The 25,753-nt window shown below is 37.4% G+C and overlaps 4 protein-coding genes across 6 annotated transcripts; 1 reads left to right on the forward strand and 3 right to left on the reverse strand.

The window, feature by feature from the left end:
* Positions 1–1,706: 1,706 nt before the first annotated feature.
* LOC116174325 (tRNA-dihydrouridine(16/17) synthase [NAD(P)(+)]-like) lies at positions 1,707–3,696 on the reverse strand. Its single transcript, XM_031492227.1, has 6 exons — positions 3,373–3,696; positions 3,167–3,326; positions 2,924–3,119; positions 2,627–2,875; positions 1,972–2,368; positions 1,707–1,925 (listed from the first exon to the last, which is right to left on the reverse strand). Exons 1-6 carry the CDS (start codon positions 3,583–3,585, stop codon positions 1,758–1,760), a joined length of 1,383 nt encoding a protein of 460 aa, XP_031348087.1. The 5' UTR covers positions 3,586–3,696; the 3' UTR covers positions 1,707–1,757.
* Positions 3,697–3,823: 127 nt separating this feature from the next.
* Positions 3,824–9,618, reverse strand: LOC116174324. Its single transcript, XM_031492226.1, has one exon. It carries the CDS (start codon positions 5,671–5,673, stop codon positions 4,027–4,029), a length of 1,647 nt encoding a protein of 548 aa, XP_031348086.1. The 5' UTR covers positions 5,674–9,618; the 3' UTR covers positions 3,824–4,026.
* Positions 9,619–12,391: 2,773 nt separating this feature from the next.
* LOC116174327 lies at positions 12,392–14,820 on the forward strand. 2 transcript variants are annotated; one of them, XM_031492230.1, is made up of 3 exons: positions 12,392–13,013; positions 14,394–14,553; positions 14,601–14,820. In XM_031492230.1, the coding sequence occupies exons 1-3, from the start codon at positions 12,882–12,884 to the stop codon at positions 14,705–14,707; spliced, it is 399 nt and encodes a 132-aa protein (XP_031348090.1). In that variant the 5' UTR covers positions 12,392–12,881; the 3' UTR covers positions 14,708–14,820. The 2 variants fall into 2 exon arrangements, with proteins under 2 accessions (XP_031348090.1, XP_031348092.1); XM_031492232.1 differs by having other exon boundaries at positions 12,405–13,013; positions 14,613–14,820.
* Positions 14,821–14,948: 128 nt separating this feature from the next.
* On the reverse strand, positions 14,949–24,483 carry LOC116174326 (annexin B9). Of its 2 annotated transcripts, none has more exons than XM_031492228.1 (7): positions 24,281–24,483; positions 23,717–23,763; positions 20,477–20,858; positions 20,342–20,421; positions 20,045–20,291; positions 19,810–19,991; positions 14,949–15,182 (listed from the first exon to the last, which is right to left on the reverse strand). In XM_031492228.1, exons 2-7 carry the CDS (start codon positions 23,747–23,749, stop codon positions 15,126–15,128), a joined length of 981 nt encoding a protein of 326 aa, XP_031348088.1. In that variant the 5' UTR covers positions 23,750–23,763; positions 24,281–24,483; the 3' UTR covers positions 14,949–15,125. The 2 variants fall into 2 exon arrangements, with proteins under 2 accessions (XP_031348088.1, XP_031348089.1); XM_031492229.1 differs by having other exon boundaries at positions 14,949–15,356; positions 24,281–24,481.
* Positions 24,484–25,753: the final 1,270 nt, after the last annotated feature.

A 25,753-nucleotide genomic window follows, 5' to 3' on the forward strand; every position in this document is an offset into this window, starting at 1 on the left:
TTTGGCCGAAACCCCGCCCACTCAAAAATAAATGATTTTTTAGCTTATAGCTTTACGTTTAAATTTTTACCTATTTTTGATACAATAAATTGCTTTGAGATTACTAACAAAAAGAATAACGTTTTTTTCAACGCCAACTAGTGAAATTATAAAGTTAAATAACACTGTTTCCCTTATTTTGAGCTTTTTCTTACATTTGATTATGCAATATATATACAGTGTGTCCTAGACCGCGTGGGATTGCATGGGTAACTTTGTTATTATTAAAGATAGAGAATTGGTTAAATGGGCAATGTTTTGCAGTTTTGGATGCTTATTTAAAATTTCCTTATGGAAATTCAAAATGTCGCATAGGTTTGACCTAAATTCAAAAAAACTAAAATTGGTCATTTCCTTGAATGTCATATCATCGAAAGTATAAGAGATATAAAAAAAAGTTTTATATAAAAGTGACTGTCTTTGATACGCTTAATTCTCTTTTCAATGAGCCATCATAACATAAGATTGAAAATAAGATACCAGTTATATTAACGGTTTTTGTATTTTAATCAAGTAGTCTGTGACGAATAAAAAAAAACAAAACAAAATCTATTCGAGGCAACAAAACAATGAAAATAATTACTACACCAGATGTTTAAAATACTGGCCATTATTAGTGAATTTAGTTTTTTTTTAATTTACGTCGAACCTATGCGACATTATGAATTTCCATAAGGAAATTTTAAATAAGCATCCAAAACTGCAAAACATTTAACCAATTCTCTATCTTTAATAGTAACAAAGTGCAATCCCACGCGATCTGGGACACACTGTATATGTTCCCATATGCCAAAAAGTGTACTTTTTAAGAATGTGCCAATAAAACTAATAGTTTGCCATTAAAAAAAGTGTGCTCTCCTTTACCGTACGCCACTAACCACAAATTTAAAATACATAAATTGCTCGCAAACTTTTTGTAGTTTTGAATAAGTTTTTGTACTGAAGATATATCCAGTGTTCCATACAAAATATTCACACTGTACAAGAACGAGAATTTTTAAAATGTTGGAGGTGCTATTATTCAAATTTTAGTGCGCATCATTTTGTATCGCGTCTAATTTGGCAACTCTCTACATTTGAGAGATGAATTTTTGAAATTGTGCCGCCGACTTCCCGGAAATTCATTGGAAGGAGGGTTTCCAAACCGAATTATGCTTGTAACGCTGTGCCCACATGAATCCTCCTTATATGTTAACAGCGCCATCGTTACAAAGGTAGGACTTTTTTGAAGTAAAAATACAACTTAACCCCGAATTATTGGCAGAATGTTGCAAAACTATTAGTAGTTAACTTAAAATGTAAGAATGTCACAGCAATCGGATTTTACCCTCTTGAGACTAACTAGATGTTATTCTACCCTTATACTACCCAAAACGTTCAGTGGCTGCCTTGTGGGCTCGAAATAACCGAAAGCCAAAATTTTGGCCGCCATCTTGAATTTAAGGGCTTAAATGTCAAAATCGGGTCTGGCAACAGGGCGCATCGTTTTCAGCGGGAGCGAATTAGTCTAAAACCGCCTGTTGCCAGTTTGTAGCACAAAACGCCGTTAGACATGATTTAGAGAGCCTTTTTCAGAAATGTCTCCCTGACTATTCTGATATACAGCCCTCGGAGCCTACTTTGTGCAAATCTAGTTACCAATTTTGAAATCAATTAAACAGCAGAAACAATTTTTTTTAACTTTTAATAAAATATACAAAACAAAACAATCACATTTCTTAAGACACACACGTCACAGCATCCGTATCGCTTCTTTTTTTCGAAAAGTACTGCGCCATTTCCCTTCTGGTTTTCACCAATATTCGATGCCCCTCACAGTCGAGATTCTCCGTGAAGCACTTGTCTTTGCAACATTTTTTGCACAATTTGTACTCGCACTTTGATCCCTGAAAAAGCAACTTGCAACAAGGTAAAAACGCATTCAAAGTTTACCAGAGGATTCGCGCATAGACTGCACCTTTCTAAACTCCTACTCGCGAGCATTTCGGGTTTTTCAGGTCGCCGCGCTATCCGACGTAATTTTTTCATACGTTTCCTAGATATTGGATTGCCATCGGAGTCTTCGTAATGTCTCTTATGTTCGTTGCAGTTATCGACGGCAGTTTTCTGTAAGTGCTCCTCTGGTGGTGATCTCATGTACGACTGACACAGCCACGGCGGTAAGATTAAGTTTTCGGTTCCCTCCTCGGTCATCGGATCCCACTTTTCCCTGCCCTCGTGGTAACAGATGTACATCTCTCTCAAGTGAGTGACAATTTTTTTAAAATCGCCCATAGTATTGGCAGCTCCTAATTGAATACGTAAATTGTTGTTATTCGGAATGGCTAATCTACAAGTGAAGTATTTTAAAACATTTGAGCTTTTTCATGGCCGACACAAAAATACCAAGAAACCACTTAGTATTTACTTGCTTGACTAACGAAATACCTTTAAACATATGCAGTGGTGCTAATATATCCCAATAGCCGTGTCATGTAGTCTTTATAACAGATTTTGAATAATCTTTTTGTTTTATTCTAATTCAAGGGTGGTCCCTTAGTGTTTGTGTTTCTGTTTTTTATTTAAAATACTGAAAATGCAAACTTACACATGATGAAACAGCTTAAAAAGATGCCCTCGAACGAAAGATGTTGGGCAAGGATATATGTCAACGAGATCTAGATACTTTAAAGCCGGTTCCCACGCAGGTGGATTTTCACCCAGGAAAATAGCGGGGTTGTACAAATTACCTTCCGCCGACATCACACCTTGAACCTGGGTTTCTTCAATGCAACGGTTCAAATCTTGGATACACTGGATATTTCCATTTGAAATTAATGGTATTTTGATAGCATTTCTGCAGGCAGCCACTTAATTATTCAACTTTACCCGTTAGCCAACTTACCTAACGGCTTTAACGTAACTCCAATCCGCTATGCCGGTTAGTGGACCTTTCTGCTCCTTTGTACGGCCATGAACTGTAAGCATTGAACACCCGGCCGATTCCAACATTTTGGCATACCTTATGGTCTTGTCCAGATCCGCAAAAATTCGTATTTTGCACGTAATTGGTACCTTAACACCTTTACTTAAGGTACTCACTACAAAACGTGCAATTAGACAAATCATTTTAATGTGTACCCTTTACCAATGTCTTGAAGCAAATTCCACTTATCCTCGAGAAAGGCGCCATAATTACCCCGTTTTGCTATAGCCTGAGGGCACCCCAAGTTAATGTCGATCGCGCAGCAGTAATCCTCTGCAAGCAAAGCCGCTTCTAGCATAGTTTTCGCGTCATTACCGCAAAACTACAACAATTTCAATGAATTACCGGAATGCGGACTAACAAATTACCTGCACAATTAATGGCTTGTCTTCCGCACAAGATGCCAATGCTTCCTTGCGGTATTTGGGATCCTTGCAAAATATCGAACTGTGCAGCATTGGTGTATAGCACAGTTGGGCTCCATAACCTCTACTCAATAATCTCCAGGCCAATTCGCTTGCATCTACCATGGGTGCCACAATTTTCGTGGGGGCACCTAGGGTTTCTTTCCAAAAATTCATACTTGCAAGATTTTGGAATGAGAAAATAGTAAGGTTATGTTTAGAATTCGTGGTTATGTTCACTGGTGTGGCTATATAACCGTCAATTACAGAGCGGTGTTGCCACTAGCAAATTTTTTTCTGGCAAAACTATGATCTTAGCATTCTAAATAGGAAGATGGGCCCGCGCAGACAATGATCAATTTTGGTTCTTTGCGATTGGAGAAAAAACAATCAAAATGTGAAATAACAAATTTAATTTAACATTTGATAATATATTGAATTACAACATTTATATAATATAACTTTAATAAGAAACATCAAATTTATTTGTATAAATTATTGAAAAATTACTTATATATTAGTAGGTACAGCGCCTTTTATTTAGTAACCACGCAATTATTGTGGAAATTGGTCAAAATTCCTAACTAAATATACAGCGCGCACGTTGTAACAAAATAGTTAAAATGGACGCGTACACGAGCCGGGAATGGCCGCTACTGTGCAAGTCTGTCGGGACGGAGAAGCTGGGTTTGATAAGCCACTTTCTCTGATGGGCGACAACGTGGGCGTTTTTGGACGTTGCGCCGTGCTTCGTCTTCGCCTGCGGTATTGCGGTAAAGGGCGTCGGCCACCAATTCTTTGCTGCTGCTGGAGGATGCTCAAAGCGTCGGCCAGCTCGGTGTCGCTCACGATACGTCGTCTGGTAGGAGGTGGTAATGCGGGCAGCGTTATTCGTCCAGAGGCTTCGTTTGGATAGGACGGCACCGGTATTATATTGGTAATTGTTTGTATGGGTTGATGGTGCATTTCCGCATTTAATGGGGACACTTGATTGTTGCGTGTCGTCACAGGTGGGTTCCTTCGCCTATTTTGACCTAAATTTCCTATTACTCTAAACAATACCCGTATTTTTGCACTGGACCAATGACCGTGAGTTCTATGTGTTCGGGTCTCTGAGTTTTTACCTTTCAACTTGTATTTACACAAATTCATTAGGCATTTCGGCTCCGATGGGCTCTGGGGGTCTTCTGGACTGTCTGGGACGGACATGCAGCAGTTCCACCTGCGTTTCATTTTACGTGGTGGTTGCGGCTGAGTAACTTGGTTGGTGTCGGGACTTATAGCGTTGTTGGTAACGACGCAGGTTCTGCAGTCTTCGGGTGTTGATGTTGGTGGTGTTGGTGTTATCGGTTCGGTGCACTCCGCACAGGTTTGTTCGAGCACAGCACATGTAAACACAGCCGTTATCTGCGATCCGGAGCGGTTATCGCAATGAAGATTGACTGGGCGATGACGGGTGGAGGAGCAGTGATGGTTGGATGTTTCGGTGGAGTCCTGTGCAGAAGTGGAAACTTGTCGTTGCTGTCTTATATACTCATACGTGGTTAAGCCGAGGAATGAAATATACATGTGAAAAAAGCAAAGGTGCAGCAGTAATCCGGCGGTGATAGCTGCTAGAATACCTAAAGCCGCGACCACGGTTAGAAAGGCAGCGTCGTTTGTTGATGGTAATGGTGAAGATTCCGTTCCGCTTTCGTTAAATGGTGTTCTGGACAGCCACGTCGGATCAATGTTATGTACAATTAACTCTGCAATGGCCAGCAATGCCACAAGAACAGCAGCTGCTACCGCAGTCGAGACGCACATAAGGAAGGGTACGTAATTTCGACCACCTATGCAATGGTTGAGCCACTTGCAGTGATGATCAAAAGACGTTACGCACTTGTTGCACGCGCTACAATGTTTGGTACGTTTCCCAGTAATCGGAATTCCGCAAAGGTGACAAATTCCGTTCTCGATTACGTGAGCGTACTTGGCGCGATCCAATTCTGGTACGGAAATTGGAGAAATACGTCGAAGGAGAGGTTCGGCAGGATCGAGCAAAGACGCTCCCAGATTAGCGACCAAATGCAGCAACAATAGCGCGGAAAGAGATGCGAGGGCTGCGGGCTGTAGGTACAACGGTAAAGCTGGTATTAACAGTAAAAATGCACCTGCTGATATTGAAATTAGTGTTAACCATCCAGTGACCTGCAGCGGGTGCAACGGTAGTTGGAAACCGTGCTCGCGCCGCAGCCTTCGCGCCCCCTCATCGCCACTTAACATCGCTCGCGGTAGCCATGGCACCACACAGGGAGGCTGTCACGTGCACACTGGAATTTGGTGTTTCTTTATTGACCTGTACAGAGACCGGCGCAGTTCCCACGCTGCATCGCACGCAACAACCATCACAACCTTTATTAGGGTTGAACGGGGAAAATTATGCTACCTATATATAGCGCTTTTCATAATTTATGGCTTTGCAGCCACCAAATTATAATTACGCTCCCATCACAACGTCATTCAATTAGAAGCGCACCCTAAAAAAGCTGCAGCCATACAGAAATGAAAATAAATAATTTAACAACTTTTTTTAATTGAATGTTAAGTATTTTTATGAAATTTGAGCGTTGCTGGTAATCTTCATTTATCGATTAGGATTAGGAAAAGTGTAGGTTTAAATATTAGGTATATATGCAAAATGCAGGACTTACCTCAGGGTCTCGGGGCATCTGCGATTACTGTCACTTTTTCAGTTTTATGGTTGTATTTAAGTTTCCTGCTGAATTTTGTATTTAAATGATGCTCAAAGGCGTTTTGATAACCTGCATATTTGGTTGAGAATGTTAAAAAAACTCAATTTTCCTTTATCCCCTTATTCTGATCTTTTAATCATATGGAACGGAATGAGAATTTTAATTAAGTCTGGATCAAACTTCAACATTTGTGTTGGAAAATTGAACCTGCATGTGTCCCTTTCACTCCTTTGCAGGGTACTGATGTAAATCATGAATTTGTTACATTAAGTGCTGGTTTTTCATGTTACCCTTAAACCTATCTCTCATGCTAATTTCCATGGAAACTGTAGTTTTGACGCATTGGCCGATGGAAACTCGAAATGTATTTAAAACAAGAGATCTAATCAGCGAAGGAAAGTGTCAATTTATTTTTATTGACTTTGAAAAACAACTGACTAGACGCCGTCTAGTATAAAAACAGTCGCAGGTAGCCGCCCACTGCAAAACTTATGTCTTTTTCTTCGCATGGGCTAGATATAGAAATGAGAATATAATATCATAATTTTTTTACACCTCGCACGCGACCAGTTTTGGAGTGGACGGCTACCTGCAATGATTGCCGTAACTGTTTTTATACTAGGCGACGTCTAGTGATCGGTCCATCTGTTTTCTTTTAAATCGAGCGAGCGAGCGATCTGACGATTAGGACGATTAGGTTAAATTATGAAGATGAAGATAAGCTGATCCGCATTCACCGCCCCAGGCCGGGGTTCAGTCGTCAGGTTTTTGGGACATAGTTTGTTCAAAAATCTCGACAATTTGCCCTTTATCCACGCAGATTGAGTTTTAAACGGTTATTGAAGACACACCTCGATCAAACCTTTTATCAATCGTCAGAATTTTATTTTGGCCAAAAATCAGGCCGCAATATTTATATACGCACAAATAGAGTTCGTTGTACTTCCCGCTATTTTGTTTAGAAATTTACATCATAAGGCGAAATGAAAACCGCGCGATTTTTCGTCTCCACTATCATGAAAAGATAACATTGTTTTTAAAGTGAAGACAGCGACCAATGATAACATTACGACAACAAATATGGGCCAATAGTAAATGTCACAATTTTAAATGCACCAATTATTGCACACAAACTCAATTAGCCTACTTAGTATTTACAGTGGAATATTTTATTTATTGATAACTTTGATTTATGTCCCCTCCGTATCTCGTGACCATGACAACTAAATTTATTCATATCGCCGATTGAATTTGGGAGGGGAGGAGAAATCTTCAGAGTTAATGGCATTCCTCAACCTTACTAAAAGAGACTTATTAAATAACACTCCACGTTTCAATGACACCTTGATACTTATAGTAGTTACCCATGCTAACTTGGAGACATAGAGTGTAAGATGCAATGAACAATATTGTTCTACTACTGTTTTTTATTTAAACCTCATGGTATCTCTAGGTACTGCAGTACTGTGAACTCTGATCTAACAGATTTCATTGATAGCACTAGATAAAATTCACCCTTCACACGCTACACAAATCAAAAAATGAGAAGATGATTAATTGCTTACAGAGCAGTTATATGGTGAAATACGTCTTATCTGTATGATGCGTATTGAGCAAGTGAAGTGCAGACAAATTGTCTGATAAAGGATTGAAGGTACCTGTTCTATCGCAAAGAGACTAACGATAATATGGATATCAGCATCAGTATGGTCATTGCGATAATTTCATGGTCTCTGCCAGTAAAAAACAAATTTTCGCGTACACTTCAAAGGCCCGCACGAGTGAAGGGCGAGCTCATGGTTGCAAATTAGTTATTGAGAATCGATTTAATCGCAATAGATAACAGTCCATACCAACGTTTAGAATCTTATCTTATGATCCCCAAGTCAGATCAATCCGCCAATTTTCCAGAGAGGACTCTCTTACTCGATGTCATCTAATCCCCAGCAAATAGCAATAGGTCTCTTGGAGAGCCGATCTCAAAGCCGGCACCTCCATCGATGCATTACCTTCCGTGCCCGGCCTTTCCAGCAGCAGATATTTCGTTTCCGCCGTGTAAGTAAGATTGGAGACCATAAACGCATAAACGGGCTAGTAAGGGGGGGGGGGGGGATCCACTATAGTCAAGCCTAGGCAAGACTTGAAATATGTCGCTTTTTAACCACAATATTCAATTGCGGGATTGTAACTTTCATTATACAGGGTGTTAATTAAATGATTGCCGATAATACAGGGTGTGAATCCTCGGGTAATTTTAAGGAGAAAAGTTTATATTAAAATTGTCCTAAACCTCTTAGTTTTTGAGCTACAGGGTGTTAATATTTTAAGAAAAAAGTAAGTTTTTTATCATGATTTTTTATCACTCTTAGATATTTTTATAAAATTTTGTACACACATTTTCCTAGGAGCATTTTTTTACGTATAGATGTTTTTAAATTTTTACCAGTGACGTCAGTACGGGGTTTGAACTGACAATTTTATTTATTAAGTTAAGGACATAATATGCAGTTGATAAGTATATCTATTTCTGTAACAGATGACGCTTAACTCACCTACAAACAACCCTTAATTACCATATAAAATAAATCCCCTCTTGCTGTGAAAATCCGTTGTTTTCGGAGAAAGTGCGCAACTTACCTACATAGCAGTATTCGTTGGGGGGGGGGGGGTTGTACTTTCGTTATACGCAGCAGCAGCAGGGCCATTGAATATATATTTTTTATTATAAATAACCATTGAATTTATAGTTATAAATTCAATGGTTATACTTTAAAATTTTTTATTTCTGTAACAGATTAACTCATCTACAAGCAACCCCTAATAATTGCCACATAAAATTAAAATCCCCTCGCGCTTTGTAGTTCCGTGACTTTAAAGAAGTTCCTCTTACCATAGCATCCTTAGGATCCCTGGCTCTGCTTACGTATCTAGCAATATTCAATTGCGGGGGTTGTAACTTCTGCTGTACATCCCAAATTTGTGTTTGTTTGACAGATTATGCTTAAGTCATCTACAAGCAACACACAACTGCCATATAATGCAACATTTACCTACAGTTATAAACAAATTTACTGTGGCCGGCACAGATACCACCCACATACCTTCCTTCTGCGCTTTTATGTCTCAGAATATGTGTACCAAATTTGGTTCCAATCGGTTCAGCGGTTTAGCAGGAAATGAGTGTACAGACGGACCGACAGACAGACCGACATCATTAATATTTTGTTTGATACAGATTCCTGGCGCTTCAAAACGTATATTTCCGTAAAAAAAAAGTGGGGGGGGGGCATTTTTTTACCCCATTGCAATAGGTCCCTTACTAACGTGCGAGTGGTAAAAAAAGTACGTACTTCTCCATGCCAAAGGAAGATGAATATGTTGTCCTAGGGGGAAACAAGACCATTTTTGGTGTACACCAAAAATTCAAATTCAAATTAATTCACGTTAATTCAAAATAATTCACGTAAATTCATGTTAATTCAAGTTAATTCACGTAAATTCAAATTAATTCACGTTAATTCAACCTAATTATTACGTTAATTCAAATTTATTCACGTTATTCCAATTTAATTCATGTTAATTCCAATTAATATACGGTAATTCAAATTGAATCACGTTAATTCTCATTAATTGTCGTTAATTCTAATTAATTCAGAGGGGTTGTACACCAAACATTCAAAGTTGTTTCCATCTAGAATTTTTCCAAGGCAAATTTTTACCAGGACTAGAGTTTACGAGTAAAATATTCCAACGGCAGATTTTTCTGGGGACAAATTTTTTATACAATTATACCAGGGAAAATTTTCCAAGAGCGATTTTATTAATCTTAAGTTTTCAGGACGAGAACTTTTCCATTTCAAGGGCGATTTTTTTACGTTTCTGGAGACAAGTTTTCCAATATTTTACGCGGGTATTTCAGGGCATAAACTTCCAATGCAAATTTTCCAAGACAGATTTTCCCTGACCGATTTTTTGGGGACCAAATATTCGAAAGATGATTTTTTCAACATCTTCTGTAGATGAATTTCCTTTGCTGGACGAATGTTTCAAGAGCAAATTTTGGAGCCTACATTTCCCGTAGGTAAATTTTTCGGAAGCGAATATTTTCATAGCGAATTTTCCCAGAACAATTTTCCATTGAGTTTTTGGAAGTCAAATATTCCAATAACTACTTCATTCGGTAGGTGAATATTCCCTGTATGAATTTAAGGGTTGAATCTTACAGGGAAGCATTTTAAAAAGGGGATTTTTTCATAGCGAATTTTTTATGAGAGCGATTTTTCCTAGCGACTTTTCAGGAGATTTTTTTACAGGAATCGGCGTATTTTTGAGAAACGAATTTTGCAGGTCAAATTTTATCAAGACGGAATGTTTCTGGGTCAAATATTTCAGCGGAGATTTTTTCGAGACTAAATTTTCTGGGGGCAAATTTTTCACGCAAGTATTCTAGGGAAAAGTTTTCCAAGAACGATTTTTTTGTGTTTAAATTTTCAGGACAAGAATTTTTCGATAGCGAATTTTCCTAGGTCGAGACGTGTTTTTAACTGGGTTTTTAATGTCAAATATTCTAAGAGCGATTTTTCGATGCTACATTTTCAGGATGAGAATTTTTCTATAGCGAATATCTCCAGTGAGAAACTTTTCCGGGAACAAGTCTTTAGGGATGAAGTATTTCAAGGGCGATTTTTAAAGCGCAACCAAATTTTCCGAAGCAAACTGTCTGGTGATTTACAGGGGCAATTTTTTCAGCAACGAAACGAGAAACGAGTTTTTCTTAAGGGGAACAAGTACCATTTTTGGTGTACATCAAACATTCAAATTCAAATTAATTCACGTTAATTCAAATGAATGAATTCACGTTAATTCAAATTAATTCAGAGGGGTGTACACCACAAATTCAAAGTTGTTTCCCCCTAGATGTTGTCCATACCTAAACAAATCGGGACCTCGCAATAGCTGCTACATTACACCTACACTTGAAGATAAATATAACAGCATGGAAGATCTCTATCTTTGCACGCGGGTTTATTTTTGCTACAGAATTAATTAATGGATGTGGTGGTGCAGGGAATTAAGTCTTTATACCCAAGATCCCTCGTGCGAATGATTCGATTGCCGAAAAGGGTACCTACATCTGCAGAAAGATAGAGGGTTGGAGCGTTCAGGCACTGCAGCGAGATTATCTACTGAAAATATGAGAACCCTTTCAAGAGATCTATGTAATTTAATTCTTCGTCGAGGGATCAAGCCAGGTTATGTGCATAACTTCACCAGTGTCGGACAACAGAACCCAGTCTGAAACTCGCGTAATACCAGCGTCGCAAAAATGTCCTATGGTGCAATTTCATGGAATTACTTTTTGACAATGTGGAAAAAACGAAAAAAGACAAAATACACAGCAAATTGCATAAACTATTACATTACAATAAAGGTTAACGACTTCATTACTTGTGCTCCAAATTTATTTTGAAAAACAATTAAAAATGGTCAGAAACCGTTGGGGGTTGATGCCTAACAACTTTATGATGCGGAAGAATCCTGCTTGATGATATGCTATTAACTCTCCCAACCTTTAATCGTTTCGGAAGAGGGAGTCAAAAGTTTACCATAGCCCTTGACATTTTTCGTCGCAACAACTCGAAGGTTGCTTTGGAGACGGGGTCAACCAACAGAACCCTGGGAATTAACAAACATAAATAATCGGTGCAGTCAACTCCTTCACGGTTACTCATCATTATCCTCTTTTATTTTATGAGATAATAAATTAAAACATTCCACAACTACGATACACGTTATCAATTTCCGCAAGAGATTTCATTAATTCATAAGTTAATTAATGAGCTATTATCTTATGGACAATGGGCATCAGGGGCGCATATTGAGCCGAAAAATCTGCACGATGCATCCTTTTCTAAAGCCACAAAACAGTGGCGTAGTGAAATGCCCCGTGGGAGCCCCCCGTGTACCTTTCTGAATGTATAAATCAAATTTGAATTGTCCAACCTTGTCCGACAGGAAAGCATTACCTCATATATGTAAAACATACCTACCCATTGGCCTGCGAAAAGTCGGATTATATTACGACTTATGGTCGTTTCTGAACTTGACCCCTTATCTTTGTAGACTTATGGAATTATACCGAATTGCCACACTGGATTATAAAAAAAGGCATAAATCGGTCCCTCCCGCCACCCTCCCTCTGCTGGCGGTAATTTAAACTAGTTCCAAGTAAAATTGGCGACAAACAGTCTATAAATGCCCCATTACCTTTGAGATTTGAAACAATGGACAGTCACGTGTGACGATTAAATAGGGAAATGTGCGAAAGCACTTAGCGCGATTCTTCGCGAGGGGTATAGGGAATGTTTTCACACCTGTACGGTGGGGATTCATATATAATCCAGGATATTGGATAAAATTAATATACTATCGGTAGGTAATGCTTTCGCTGCATATCCTCGAACTGCGCTTGGTGATTGATCTGTAGGTAGTGATTTACAATGAAAATTAAGCGTAATGTTTATATAAGCGTCAATCTATCAATACCTGTTTGAATAATTTAAAATTTTCCGCTGAGCTCATTATGGTACCGTTCTTTTGAAAGATTACTGCGATACGAATTAAGAACTTAACTTTCCTTCAGTCAGTTTCCGAAGTACAGTGGAAGTGGTAACCTTGGATTATTTAATATTATTACTACTTTTATATTATTATTAACAATTTCGCGGCAGTATTGAAATGAAAATAATAACTCTCCTCATTTTTATTGTTACGGTTACCCATGCGTATCCACCGGGACAATTTCTTTATTCGGACAATCTCAGCAATAGTGTGGATGAAGTTTACGACTCTTACCTGTCTGTATCAGATGTAAGTACCTTATATTTATTTCATATCTTCACTTGAACATTTTGGCGCACTTATTTCCAACAATTGGCGATGCCGCGCGATTTTATTTTAATCAAAAATACATATAAGTCAACCGCCATCTTGCTCGACGCGATTTGGAGATATTTCGGATATGCCATTACAGCGTCGCCCTTCTGGTTCAGGAAGGATTTTAGAACGCGCTCCTATTTTTCAATCGAAAAGCGCTGTGGATTTTTGTACCTAAAGAAACCGCGCTTTTGGACAAGCTCAGAGGCAAGCCGTAACTAAACAGCAAAAGAATCTCCGCAAATCGCAATCGTAACCTTTAGGTGATAATAAAACAAGCGTGAAAACTGCTAATTACGCAACTGTAAATAACGTATCTCATTATTTTGTGTATAAAAAGCGGGGCGAAATCGCGTTTGATGTGAATTATGCTTCGCATATGAAGCAAGTGACAGTAAATGCGTTTCGGCAATGAAGCAATAAAGTAAGAGATGGCAAAAAAAGGGAACTTATAATGCAAAGATGCAGTATATATTTCTAAATTTTCCTGAAAGTGCCTGATTTTCAAATTTGTAATATTCATGATGTTTTTGAATTTCGCCTACCAGGGTGCAAAATACAAAAAACTTCCAGATATACAGTAAACAGTTCACAGTAGTGTTTTGCATTCGCACCCAAGAGATTCAAAATTATTACATCTATTTTGTCATGATTTTTTGAAAAACAAGTGCATATATTGATGAGTAATGGCTATAATGGATAAGCGTCATCAATTTTGTTCTCATCAGTGGGTTTAAAAATACACCAACAAGTTAATATATTATCAAATTAATCGCATGTTATGACAATCTGGTTGGCTCAGCACATTGAAGTTTTGATTGGGACAATCCTGATAACCCCACTCGCCCCGCAAAAATTCGCTGTGTAGGGTCATAATCAAAATCTGATTAATTTCAAACTTAAAAGTAGGGATGATAAAATTTATGCCGAAGTCGCCTTTGGTCCTGTGAGCACTATTGTTTTGATTACTGCAAGCAGGTTTTTTTTGGAGGAACAACAGTGCCAAAGGACCATGTTTCCTTGGCGTTTTTATGGCTAGACCTAATTTTTGCAATGATTTCCAATTGTTTCGGACGCGATGCAAAACACGCACGCACAACTTTATTTAATCAATAATCGTGGACAGCATCATAATCATTTAACATAAACAGCAGCCAATTAATTTTTCATTTATGCATCTGTGACAAACACATTTATTACCAGTGAATTTGATTTATTACTCAATGTTAATAAGAATGATCTCATTCTTATCTGTTCTAAATGAGCGTGTTATTACTCAGAGATAGTCAAATTTACATGACGATTCGGTTTCAGGACGATAAGGACGACGTAAATCCGCCTCCGAATTCCCTCTTGAATCAACTCATCGAAAACGAGAATGCAAACTTAATCAGTCCAGCCGAGACGCAAAGGGTTGAGCAGACGTCAATTGTGCACGTCCAAACAAGAGAGAAAAATAAACGATATTCCAGTTGTAAGTGTTAAATTATTCACCAGTAGTTTTATGTGGAAATAATGAAGCACCTGTTGCAGATCTCACACTGTGCCATTTCAAGATATGTAACATGGGACGTAAACGTACCACGCGATACTTTCAAGTTATGAAAACCCTCGACAATAAAACGTAGAAGGCGATTCTTTGTATTATATCCTTGTATTTATTTGCCTTAGCGTAGAATCTATTTATTATTAAATGAAAGTATTTTATTTATAAGGAGCAAAATAAAGCAATTGAAATATACATTTTGTATTTAGCACCAAAGCACACACAGAATTTATCAAAGATGCGTATAAAACAAATTACTATAATTAACATTTCATATATTCTTAAGAAAACAGATACAAAAATTGCACCTGGCACAACAAAAAAAACCTATAATAATCCACAAAAAACACATACATCGTACAAAAATTACTCCGCGTACATTACTGTTTATTCATAAAGCTCTGAGATTATCAGCAAGGCCACTAAGCTAAACGTTAAAAAAATACAGTTTAACAATCTATGACGTTTGTAGTAATTTGACTGTGTCTTAAAAATTATACTTAACCGTATGCCGTCAAACTGACCAACGCATACCTAATTTGCTTAGTCACATCATCCTGTAATACAAAAATTACAAATTTGGACGTGTAATTAAAAAATGGCAGTATGACGAAGCTATAATATATCAGTGCAATATACAATTATTAATGGTGCAGTAAAGGAGGTAGGTACTATGTAGTTTAATCGACAATAGCCAGAAGCACCCTCTTGTAATCTCCCGAAGTATCGCCCTGAAATGCGAAAAGTTGTTAAGGCTCAAGCAATAACAGTTTTAGCATGCGTACATAAGTTTCTGTATTAAAAAAAAGTGATAAAACGACAAATATTTGTATATTATGTTGTTGTAATGATAATGTTTCAAGTATGGCCTCATATGATTGCCTAATTAACGTATTAGAATGATAATCTTCTTTATCATGACAAGAGATTCTGTAGACACCTGGCGCTATTTTGTGGAGGATGGTCAAATATTGACATTAGAGCACCTGATAGTCAATTACCACAGACAATTCCACTCGACTTATTTATTTACACAAGTTATGAATGTTTGCCAAATTAATTTTGTGAATTATTCCAAATCATGCAAATTTCGAACCAATTTTTTGCGCATTTTCCAACGAATTTGGGTGAGCTATTGCAGCCACTATGTCTGTCCGTCTGAGGCCGTAACTACTACAGTTTTCAAAATATTTAGTTCGTTTTTTTTTAATTTGGTAGCAGAGCTGGGATGATTACTCAAACAAAGTAATCGAATACTGATTACAATTACTTTGTCATAAAAGTATTTAATTACAGTAATTCAGAAAATTTGTATTCGATTACTGATTACAATTGTAATCGATTACTTTAGCATTGTAATTACAATTACTTTTATTTTTAAACTTATGTAGGTACATCTTACACGCATCCATATTTTTTAACGTTCATTGATATTTTAAAGATATTTCGATAAAGTCAGATATTCCAAAGTAAGTTAAAGATCTATAGTAACCGATGCACTTGGATTGGATGTAGAAATTGGAATTTATGCATATGTTACACCTAATTTTTACTAAATAAGCATGTTAAAAATAGGCGAAATTACACAGTACTTCATCAACTAATAGAATCAAAACAAATAAGTACAACAGACATAGAGGTAGATAACTAAATTACTCTATTGTAATCATGGTTACCTTAGTATTCGTGATTACGTTAGTAACCATGATTACTTTTGTACTTATGATTACAATATGATTACTAATTACGATTACTACTGAGAAAAGTAATTAAATTACAATACTGATTACAGTACTTTAAAAGTATTTATACTGCATTCATTATAAGAAGGTAGTAGATGGCGCTGTGTTGGAAGATAAACACACACACAGGAAAAATATAAAACGGCACCAAATTATTGTAAAATAGAAATATTCAGTACTGCGAACAGAAATAAATCTTTCACAATAACAACTAATGACACTTCGGCAGTTTAGTTGGCAACATAAACTACCAACCAACTTGCAAAATTCACCAGTCGTTTTATGTTTCATTGTAATACTTACTCGTGTTTTAACCAATCACAGTGAAGGTCAAAGCTTCCCTATGCTTTTTACCGCTACCTTCTTAAAATGAATACAGTATAGTTACCGATTACACAGAAAGTAATTAAATACTGTAATCAATTACAATTGTAATCGATTACTTCCCAGCTCTGTTTGGTAGCTTATAGCTCCGACATCCGAGCCAAGAAAAATCATGGCGATTAATGTGCGCATGCGCAGGTTGCGCAATATCAACTGTCTTATTTATCGAGATATCTTTTTTAAATTTTCACAGATGCTTCTGTTATCTCGTATTGTAAACATTTGATGTGGGCATGCGCAGTCTATTTATAAAGGTATTTCTTTGAACCATAGATGCTTTTAGTAAAAAAAAAACATAGCCATAGCCTTTTGGTACTGATAGAAGCAGCGGAAATGCTCTAATCACAGCCGTTCTTAGCAAATGCGAGGCCTGGATCGAAATATTTTTGCGGGCCGCCTTTTTTAACAATGATTTCCGAGGGGGAGGGAGGGGTTATGGAATGCCCCCGGGGGGAGTGAGTCCTACCCCGGAAATTTTTGCAAAATTATACATGCAAAGTCGTCATTTTAAGCACTTTAAATGACTGTCACGCGACGAAGGGAGAGGAGGAGATCATGCAAGAATGACTCACTCACCGGCGAGCGCGAGGGTTTGTTCGCGAGAATTTCGTTCGTAGGTTTTTTAATTAATCAATAGTTGAACATATTGCGCGAGTAATCAGACAGATATTTTATATTCTATATTATACAGGGTGCCCATTATGTATGGATGTAGTATATATCTCGGGAGATATAGAATATATATGAAATTATTCCCATAAATGCCAGCATTCAGTTGTTTTTATTTCAGAAAACAAATGAGCAAGTAACGAAAAACAATTGAATTTTTTAAATGGCAATGCACCTTTTCATTAGGATCATTTGATAGATTTTTTTCCCTTTTCGATGATTATAACATGTTAGTACCCTTATTCAAGAAATTTTTTTTCAAAAATGGATCATAATTAGATGAATAACATTAATCCAAATATCCTACATAAAAATAAAACAAATGAACGTGTACGTTTCTTATTAAACCTTGAAGACAAAACGAAATTAGCAGTAAAATGGTTTTCATCTCAATGAATGTTCAAAATTCAAAATAGTCGTATAGGCTGGTAGGATTAAAATCCAAATGCGAGCAAAGTTAGAGAATAACAATAACAACATTTAAACACACTGGGCATTAGGTAGAAGGTGTTTTGATGGAAGAGTGAACATTAAAGTAAATCTTCCAGGTTGGAATGGCTACATGGAACAAATAACGTGCACAAATTATGCTATAGGTACCTAGTTCATTTGTTATTACTGTTCCGATATGTAATTAACCCCACTAAATGCAGCGTTCACTTTTTTTTATTTCACATGGCGTCGATTTAATATAAATAATTCTCTCAAACAAACTGCAACGCGCTATTGTTGACGTACAAAATAAGAATGAACAAAGTACGGTTCTGAAACGGATAATCGATTCTAGATCGTATTGCTTACGTAAAATAATATTAATTGAACTGAATTTCGCTTGCATCCAGTTTTTGTTTACAGCAATGTTGTTTACGCCTACTTGACGCCATGCCATGCAAGCGAAATTCACTTCAATAAACATTCTTTAATGTAAGCAATACGAGCTAGAATCGCTTAACCGTTGCGGTACCTTACTTTGTTCATTCTTATTCTGCACGTCAACAATAACGCGTTGCAGTTTGTTTGAGAGAATTATTTATATTAAATCGACGACGTGAAGTATTTAGTGGGGTTAATTACATATCGGAATAGTAATAACGGATGGACTATATTACATTTTCATCTCTATCTAGCCCATAAGGAAGCATACCTAAGTTTTGCAGTGGGCGGCTACCTGCGCGTTTTTATACTAGACGACGTATAATGGAAAAACTTGGCAAATTATAACATTCAATTCTGACAGGCAGGTCCGTTGGTGACGTCCACATTGGAGTGGGGATATGACTTCACGCGGGCAACATTATGAGTATAGGGATCAGGAAATCCTATATTATATACCTATAGCACCCTTATGGGTAATGAGAACTGTATCATATGCCTGTAAATTATACTTTATGACCTCACTTTCAGGGAGATCGTAGAAAAAAACATTTTTGCTATAATACAAAGATATCAAGCTCAATTTGTATTTTAGAATCAAATATGGAGGACATCAAAATTGGTAGACAGGCGCTACAAATAGGAAAATACTCCTACAGTTTAACAAATGCTCGGCCCCATCCAAGATTATTTAATGCAAAATGAAGCACAAGTGGTCGAGATCCGCCCTAGCTTTACTTAACTACTTCATTAGAAGTGATGATCGCTTGAATTTCGCGCGTAAGGTTTTAGTATTTTTTGCATTATTAGATTGACGGTTTGAATTTCGTTAGTAATTTTTTTCTGTCATGACTGTCATTTAAGAAACCAGTGTCGCCGTTAATTGTTGTGTGCCATTGCGGTTTATTACTTTTTTCCATTTTGAACAATTTTTAGAGTTGATGCACTAAAATATGTAAGAAACGTGACTGTGTCTAGGTGTTAGTTTATAATTTGTGGTAAAACAGAAGCAGTATTTGTAGATTATAAATAAGTAAACGATTTACTGAAAGCATGATGATACACCACTGTAATTAAATAAATGATCATCAGTTAGTACCAACTTCATATTTTTTTTGATTTGCGGGAAATTCAAATTGTCCTCACTTCTAATGAATCACCCGGTATAATTAAGTAATAAATACTATTCCATCAATGAAGAAACTCAGAAAGATCTAACAGTGTGTTATGGAATGTGGTGATGTACTTCAATTTCAGGGAACTGATGACTCATTACACAAATTAAAATTATGAATAGTCAAATTATTATCCTGAATCACAACATAATTAGTACCTTGATTCACGATCTTATTAATTTCAACCAGATTATGTAACCTTAATCGTCACATCTATAGATTAAACATCTTATGTACGCAAGCAAAACAAGTACTATAATTAAATAATTTTCTTAATTTAAAGCACTGAAAAGTTACCACAAAAGCAAAGACTCCATCACCTCTGACCACGAAATACTTACGGTTATCCAACTCTCCAAAGATTTTCCATATTTATCAACGAAAGCCTGTTTAATATCGGCCAAATCGATTTCGGATCTTGAAACAATAATGCGAATCAGAGTCTTATCCTTGGTGCCCAAACCGGCCATTGCGTCGTGCAAGCGTTCGGCGAAATACCCGACTTTGCTCTTGACGCACTTGACTAAAATTCGGAGGTAAGAAATAAAATCGGGCGCGCATCATCGCTCAACGTACCGATTCCTAGTAATCCCTTCTGCACGTATCCTGAGAATTCCTTCTTGATGGCCTCCTCAATGTCCTTACCGGAGAGTCGTTCGTACTCGGCGAACACCTGGCGAAGTTGTTGGTAGCTTCTCGTGACTAAGATCACGTTGAATTCGGATTCGTCGGTACCCCACTTGGCCTCGCCGGCTTTGAATAGGTGATCGGCGTCGGCGACTGCTTGTGCTTCGTTCACTCCCTGGTTTTCATCACGGTTGCCCTACAAACGTAATTGGTAACAAGTACAGTAGATGCACCAACGTTACCCACCTGCACTAATGAGACAAGTAAACGTTTAAAGTGGCCAGAAGTGTCATCCTTCAGATCTTTCTCGAGGGTGGTATTGTACACTGTTAAAAAACACGATCAGTCTCAATCACGAGCGCGCATTATTATTATACTCACTTTGTTCATAAAATTGTGCGATAGTACGAATTCCGTAATTAGAAAGGGTGCATAGAATTTCGATGATGGCCTCTTCGTCGGTACCGAGCCCGGCGACGGCGTCGTGAAGTTCCTTGGCGTAAAATTGTGGAAGAGGTGTCATAAGAGCGATAATAACGTCTTCGAATTTTCCGCCCAGTTCACTTTTCAATTCGGAAATTAGGTCTTTTCCGTAGGACGTCTTAAACGTTTCGGCGATCTCCAAACGTTGGACGATACCGCGACGAGCTAACACGTCGATGATGGATTTCTCGTCGGTACCGAATCCCTTCATCGCCTTGCGTAAAGTTGCCGCGTCGGCCACGGGATCGAAGGGATCCGCCGGGTAGACGGTGGGAGTGCACTAGGACAAATTTGAAAATTTTGATTTTGTAAAAACATTTAGGTACCATTAATAAGGAATTTAAAACTTATTAAGGAGCTCCTAAAGCGTGTTCATGATTTTAGACTTTCTGTCCGTCCGTCCGGCTGTGTACATGGATAACCCGCGAACGGTTTCGAATTTTTTATTTCTGTTTCCAATAAATTTTCAGTGATCCAGGAGCTCGTTTGCTATATTTGTTACATGTTTATTAACTAGCGGCAAAAAGCGAGTTTATGATTTTCGATTTTCTGCCCGTCCGTCCGTCTGTGTACATGATAACTCATGAACGATTTCGAATTTTCCAATTCTGTTTTCAGTAGTAGGTAGACAATGGCCCAAAAGGGACTAACTGATTAAATTTTGGTCATTTGGATTTTCTGTCCGTCCGTCTGTGTACATAATAAACTGCAACAATATAGACAACGAGCGACAAGGTGACTATCGTTGACGAGTAGTGACCAAAATTTAATCAGTTAATCTCTTGGCCATTGGCTACCTATTACCAAAGACTATATCCTCCTCTATTACTGAAAACAGAATTGAAAAATTTGAAACCGTTCGCAAGTTATCATGTCCACAGACGGACGGACAGACAGAAACTCGCTTTTTGTCGCTAGTTAATAATTGGCGAACGGTTTCGAACTTTCCAATTCTGTTTTCACTAATAGCTGGACAATGATCAAGGGACTAACCGTTTCAATTTTGGTCATTTGGACTTTCTGTCCGTCAGTCTATATGTTTGTCGCTCGCTGTCTTCCTTTAAAACAATTTATTTTGAAACTATTTTTTTTAGTGGCCGGACTTTCCGCCATACAAATATCCATGCTCGAAACCGGATTCGAACCAGGCACCCTTAGTACCGTAGTCGAGCTTGAAACTCAATCGCGCCACGCGGGTCGAAATCCATCGCATTTTAACTCATGAGCCCAAAAAAGATAGTAACAATTTGGATATTGGTTCACAAACTACTGACGAAAACATCATATTTGGTGCAAACGACTGTAGGTAGCAAAATGACATACAACGAAACCATGCCTATTGTTTCTATTGGCTCTTCCTTCATGATTTAATATCGAACTATATAATGATCGTGATAGTATAGCCTTTTTGGTGCTCGCGTAAAGTTGGCCGTGATTTTTCGGAACCAGACATTCAGGATATTCTGAAAACGGTTGGGTACAACGGAACAAGTTTTGGCACAATGAGCATTGCATTCTGAAGAAGGTACATTGCAGGGAATATTCTAGAAATCCAGAAAGACATCAGGTCGCCACCAGCGAAGCGCCATCAAGCCTAGGTATCGAGATTGCGGATGTGACGAGTTCTTTCCAGGAAATGCGATCTACATGAATTCTCAAGAACGTTCGGTGATTTTTTTAGAAACTTTCCGTTTGCTGTATAAGCAAATAGAATCGTGTTTAGGCGAGTTCCAACATCGTTGCCAAAGTGATTGTTAATGAAGTTCGCGCTCGTATGTAATAAATTGGCATTTGTAAATTCGTGTATAAGGCTATTAAACATTCATTAATAATTAATTGTAAATAAATCAGCCTCTATGAACTGATTGCAACAATCCTGTGATTGCAGGTGAATAAGTACGCTCATACGACAATGAAACAACACCCCCTACTCCCCACCCAACCCCACCATTTTGTAAAGAGAAATATTAGCATAGATTTTCGTACGCCACTGACGTGATACATGATCTTTGCGTGAAGGTAAAAAAAGTTGACGAATTTGAGTGAGTTTTGGTGCAAGTCAACATCAGTAATGATTTACTAAAATCAGATTGTAAAAGTTGCTCGTCGTTTTGACCCTACCGTGCGGATGTGTCACGTGCAGACCTTCTCTTTTCCCTTTGTGATAGCACCCTGTTCCCACACCCTGTTTCCCAAAACATATAGCATACCATAAATGTATGTGTGACTAAAATTCTAAATGCTCTGATGTAGAAATGTCAATATCCATTGAATTTTTGGAGAGTCTTGATAAAAAGTCTACTTTAGCAGTGAAACTCCTCTCAAAAACTGAGGAGTTTACGTTGATTTCGTACTAGCTATAAGATATCCGCTAGCAAAGCAGTTACTTGCTAATAGTATAAATTATTACGTTGGGCGAGTCTAGCAAGCTAGTGAATTTGCCAGGTGATAGTGAGTAAGTTGTATCCAAAGTAATTGACACTTTTAGTGTTTGTTAATTTAATAAAAATAAAAATTCAAGGTAGTTAATACCACATTGTTTAATTTTATCACACGTAAAGCTAATATAGACACTTTGTTCAGCACGCCTATAATAGTAGTCACAAGTTAATATACATTTAAATTATGCAACAATTAGGCATTGAATACAAGTAAATCTTATTGTTTTATTTAGAATGGTACAAAATCAAGGCCAAAAGCTAATATCAATCACAGGTACCTCAAACAAATGCTCCTGCTAAAAAAATTAACTCATCAAACATATCAGGACTGATAAAACACAATTACAATTGGCGCTAGCAACCCACATTAAGTAGGAAAATTGAATAATTGAAGTTCAATTGTTATAATAATGAAGACCTCAGGTACTTCTGAATAATGTGAGCAAAATGTGAAAATCGTGACTATATAAAATAAAGCAAGTGAAGGTCACATGTGAATGACATGGTTTATTGGCACAGGTCATGCATTAATAAACACCTCCCAGGTCTTGCTCTTATCAAAAATTAAGGACGCAATAACCCGTAAGCAAACCTCACACCACCGGCAATTAAATCCCTGACCACAATTGATAATAACTTCAAATCGTACTCCTTAATAGGAGCTGATTGATAGTTAATTGATAAATAATATACTTACTTTGAATGGGTAATACTGGGCTGTAGTAGACATCTTACTAGTTCAGGCTGAAAGAAGAAATATCTGTTAACAAGTGAATCATGGCAAAGCTAAAGAATTTTAACTATCTGCACTACAGGTATTGAGTAATCAGAGAGGGGAAGAAACCATGAGAAATCCTAAAACTATGTTTATGAGATCATCCTACTAAACTAGTAACTGATGTATTCGGCCAATGACTAATAAACCAAATGTACCTACTGCACTTTCGCATCAATATCTTTACTATTGATTAAAGGCGTTCCTCAACAACAGTAAACCAAGTTTATTTTTAGAAATAATTTATTTTTAAATATGACATTTTTTCCTATTTTTAATTATTGACGATATGCAACCAATAGTGCAGTAAAATGAGTTGAGAGGGATAACTGAAAAAAATTGATTTAACGGCGCGCGGGGTTTTTCCCTTCTCCGGCTACCCTTGGAGAACGATCGATAAAGCCCCACACCCTTCTAATCCTCTAAATTAGATTACGCAAAAAATTGTGGCGGTGTGTTAGTAAAAACTTAATGCATTTTTTATACCTTTTTGTAATTCGTTGAAAAAAGTCGCAAAGGCAAAGCGTACTGGCACTTTTTAGAGGTAAAATAGAAAACCGGTCACACCCAGCACGAAGTAGTACAAAACTTATTTGCGGCAAGCTTCGGCAACCAGCACGAAAGTAAAGCAGCAGAAAGAACTTCAAACTTCGACACGCAGCAAACGCGGTCGAATCGAACGTGGTGGGCAAATGTTAAAACCAGAATTTTACCGCGCACGCCCCTTTGAATTTTAAAAGTTTTATTCAAGGTGACGCCAGAGTCATACGCAAATTTGTTCATAAAATGATATCGCTTGCCCATTATCAACTATTTACACATCGCTTTTATTTTTCTTCGTTTTACAAAGGATGTAAGTAATCTATATCGAGCGTGTACCCGATTGTAGATAGGAAACTGGGTCACAAAACAACGTGAATACCTGTGTAAATTAGAAAGAAGTCATAATGCAATTGCAAGTGCAAATGCAACGTAGGTACACGTAATAAATACATTGAACTGTAGGTACATTAGTACATATATTCAATGAGTACCTACATCAGAGCTATCTACTTATTTCTCGTATTTGTATAACACTTTCGCCCGCCCAATTTGGCGCCAATGGGGGTTTACAGTATAGTTGAATTCCGCAGTTCTAATTTAATAAGCGTGTACCTGAAACCATAAAACATTTTTTTGGACAGTAAAAGTTTATTTAAAAATTGAGGCTGATTAGCAAAATAATAATGAACATGTGCGGTTTTAAAGGTTTATTCAAAACGATATGATTGTGGCGGGCTCTGTGACGTAATAAGCCCGACCAATCAGCTCCTAGAACCATTCAAATGACATAACGACTTGAATGGCATTTATAACTTGCGTCATCTGTCACAGGCACTTGTCACTTTCGTGCTAGATGCAGTTAAACATCCCTCTCAAAACGTCAAATGTGACAAACGTCAGACCCTCGCGTAAGGTTGCCAGCTCACTTCTACGTGATTGGTTGTAGGTTTATGACGTATTTAGTCTGAAGCGTTTCAAATTCGAACTAAAAACACAGCTTTTCAATAATTTATTTTGGGTTTATTTTACTCGCAAATAAAAATTGAGGACACACGGGTCTTTTTATTTTTAATGTACTTTGTGGATCAGAAATAAAAAATGAAGGCGGGATGACCCCATTCGCACGTTTAAAGTTTAAAATGCTTTTTCAACAATCATTAATGCTTTGCCCTCTAGTATTCATTAGCAAAACGGAGGTTTGATCGGTTTCTATGGCTTCGGTTGCTATGAAAATTATTATTATTGTAAGAAAATCGTAATAGATATTACACATTTCGCAAACGTCAGGCTTATTTTAATTTAAATAATGAATATGAATGTGGAAAATAGTAGGTAGGGGTAATTATGTACCAAGGGACTAAACTGTGTGTTTTAAACTCGAGCATTGAATAAGCACTTATTCAATGTCCCGAGGGT

This window comes from Photinus pyralis, unplaced genomic scaffold (genome assembly GCF_008802855.1).
Source record: "Photinus pyralis isolate 1611_PpyrPB1 unplaced genomic scaffold, Ppyr1.3 Ppyr1.4_LG6, whole genome shotgun sequence".
Taxonomy (NCBI): domain Eukaryota; kingdom Metazoa; phylum Arthropoda; class Insecta; order Coleoptera; family Lampyridae; genus Photinus; species Photinus pyralis.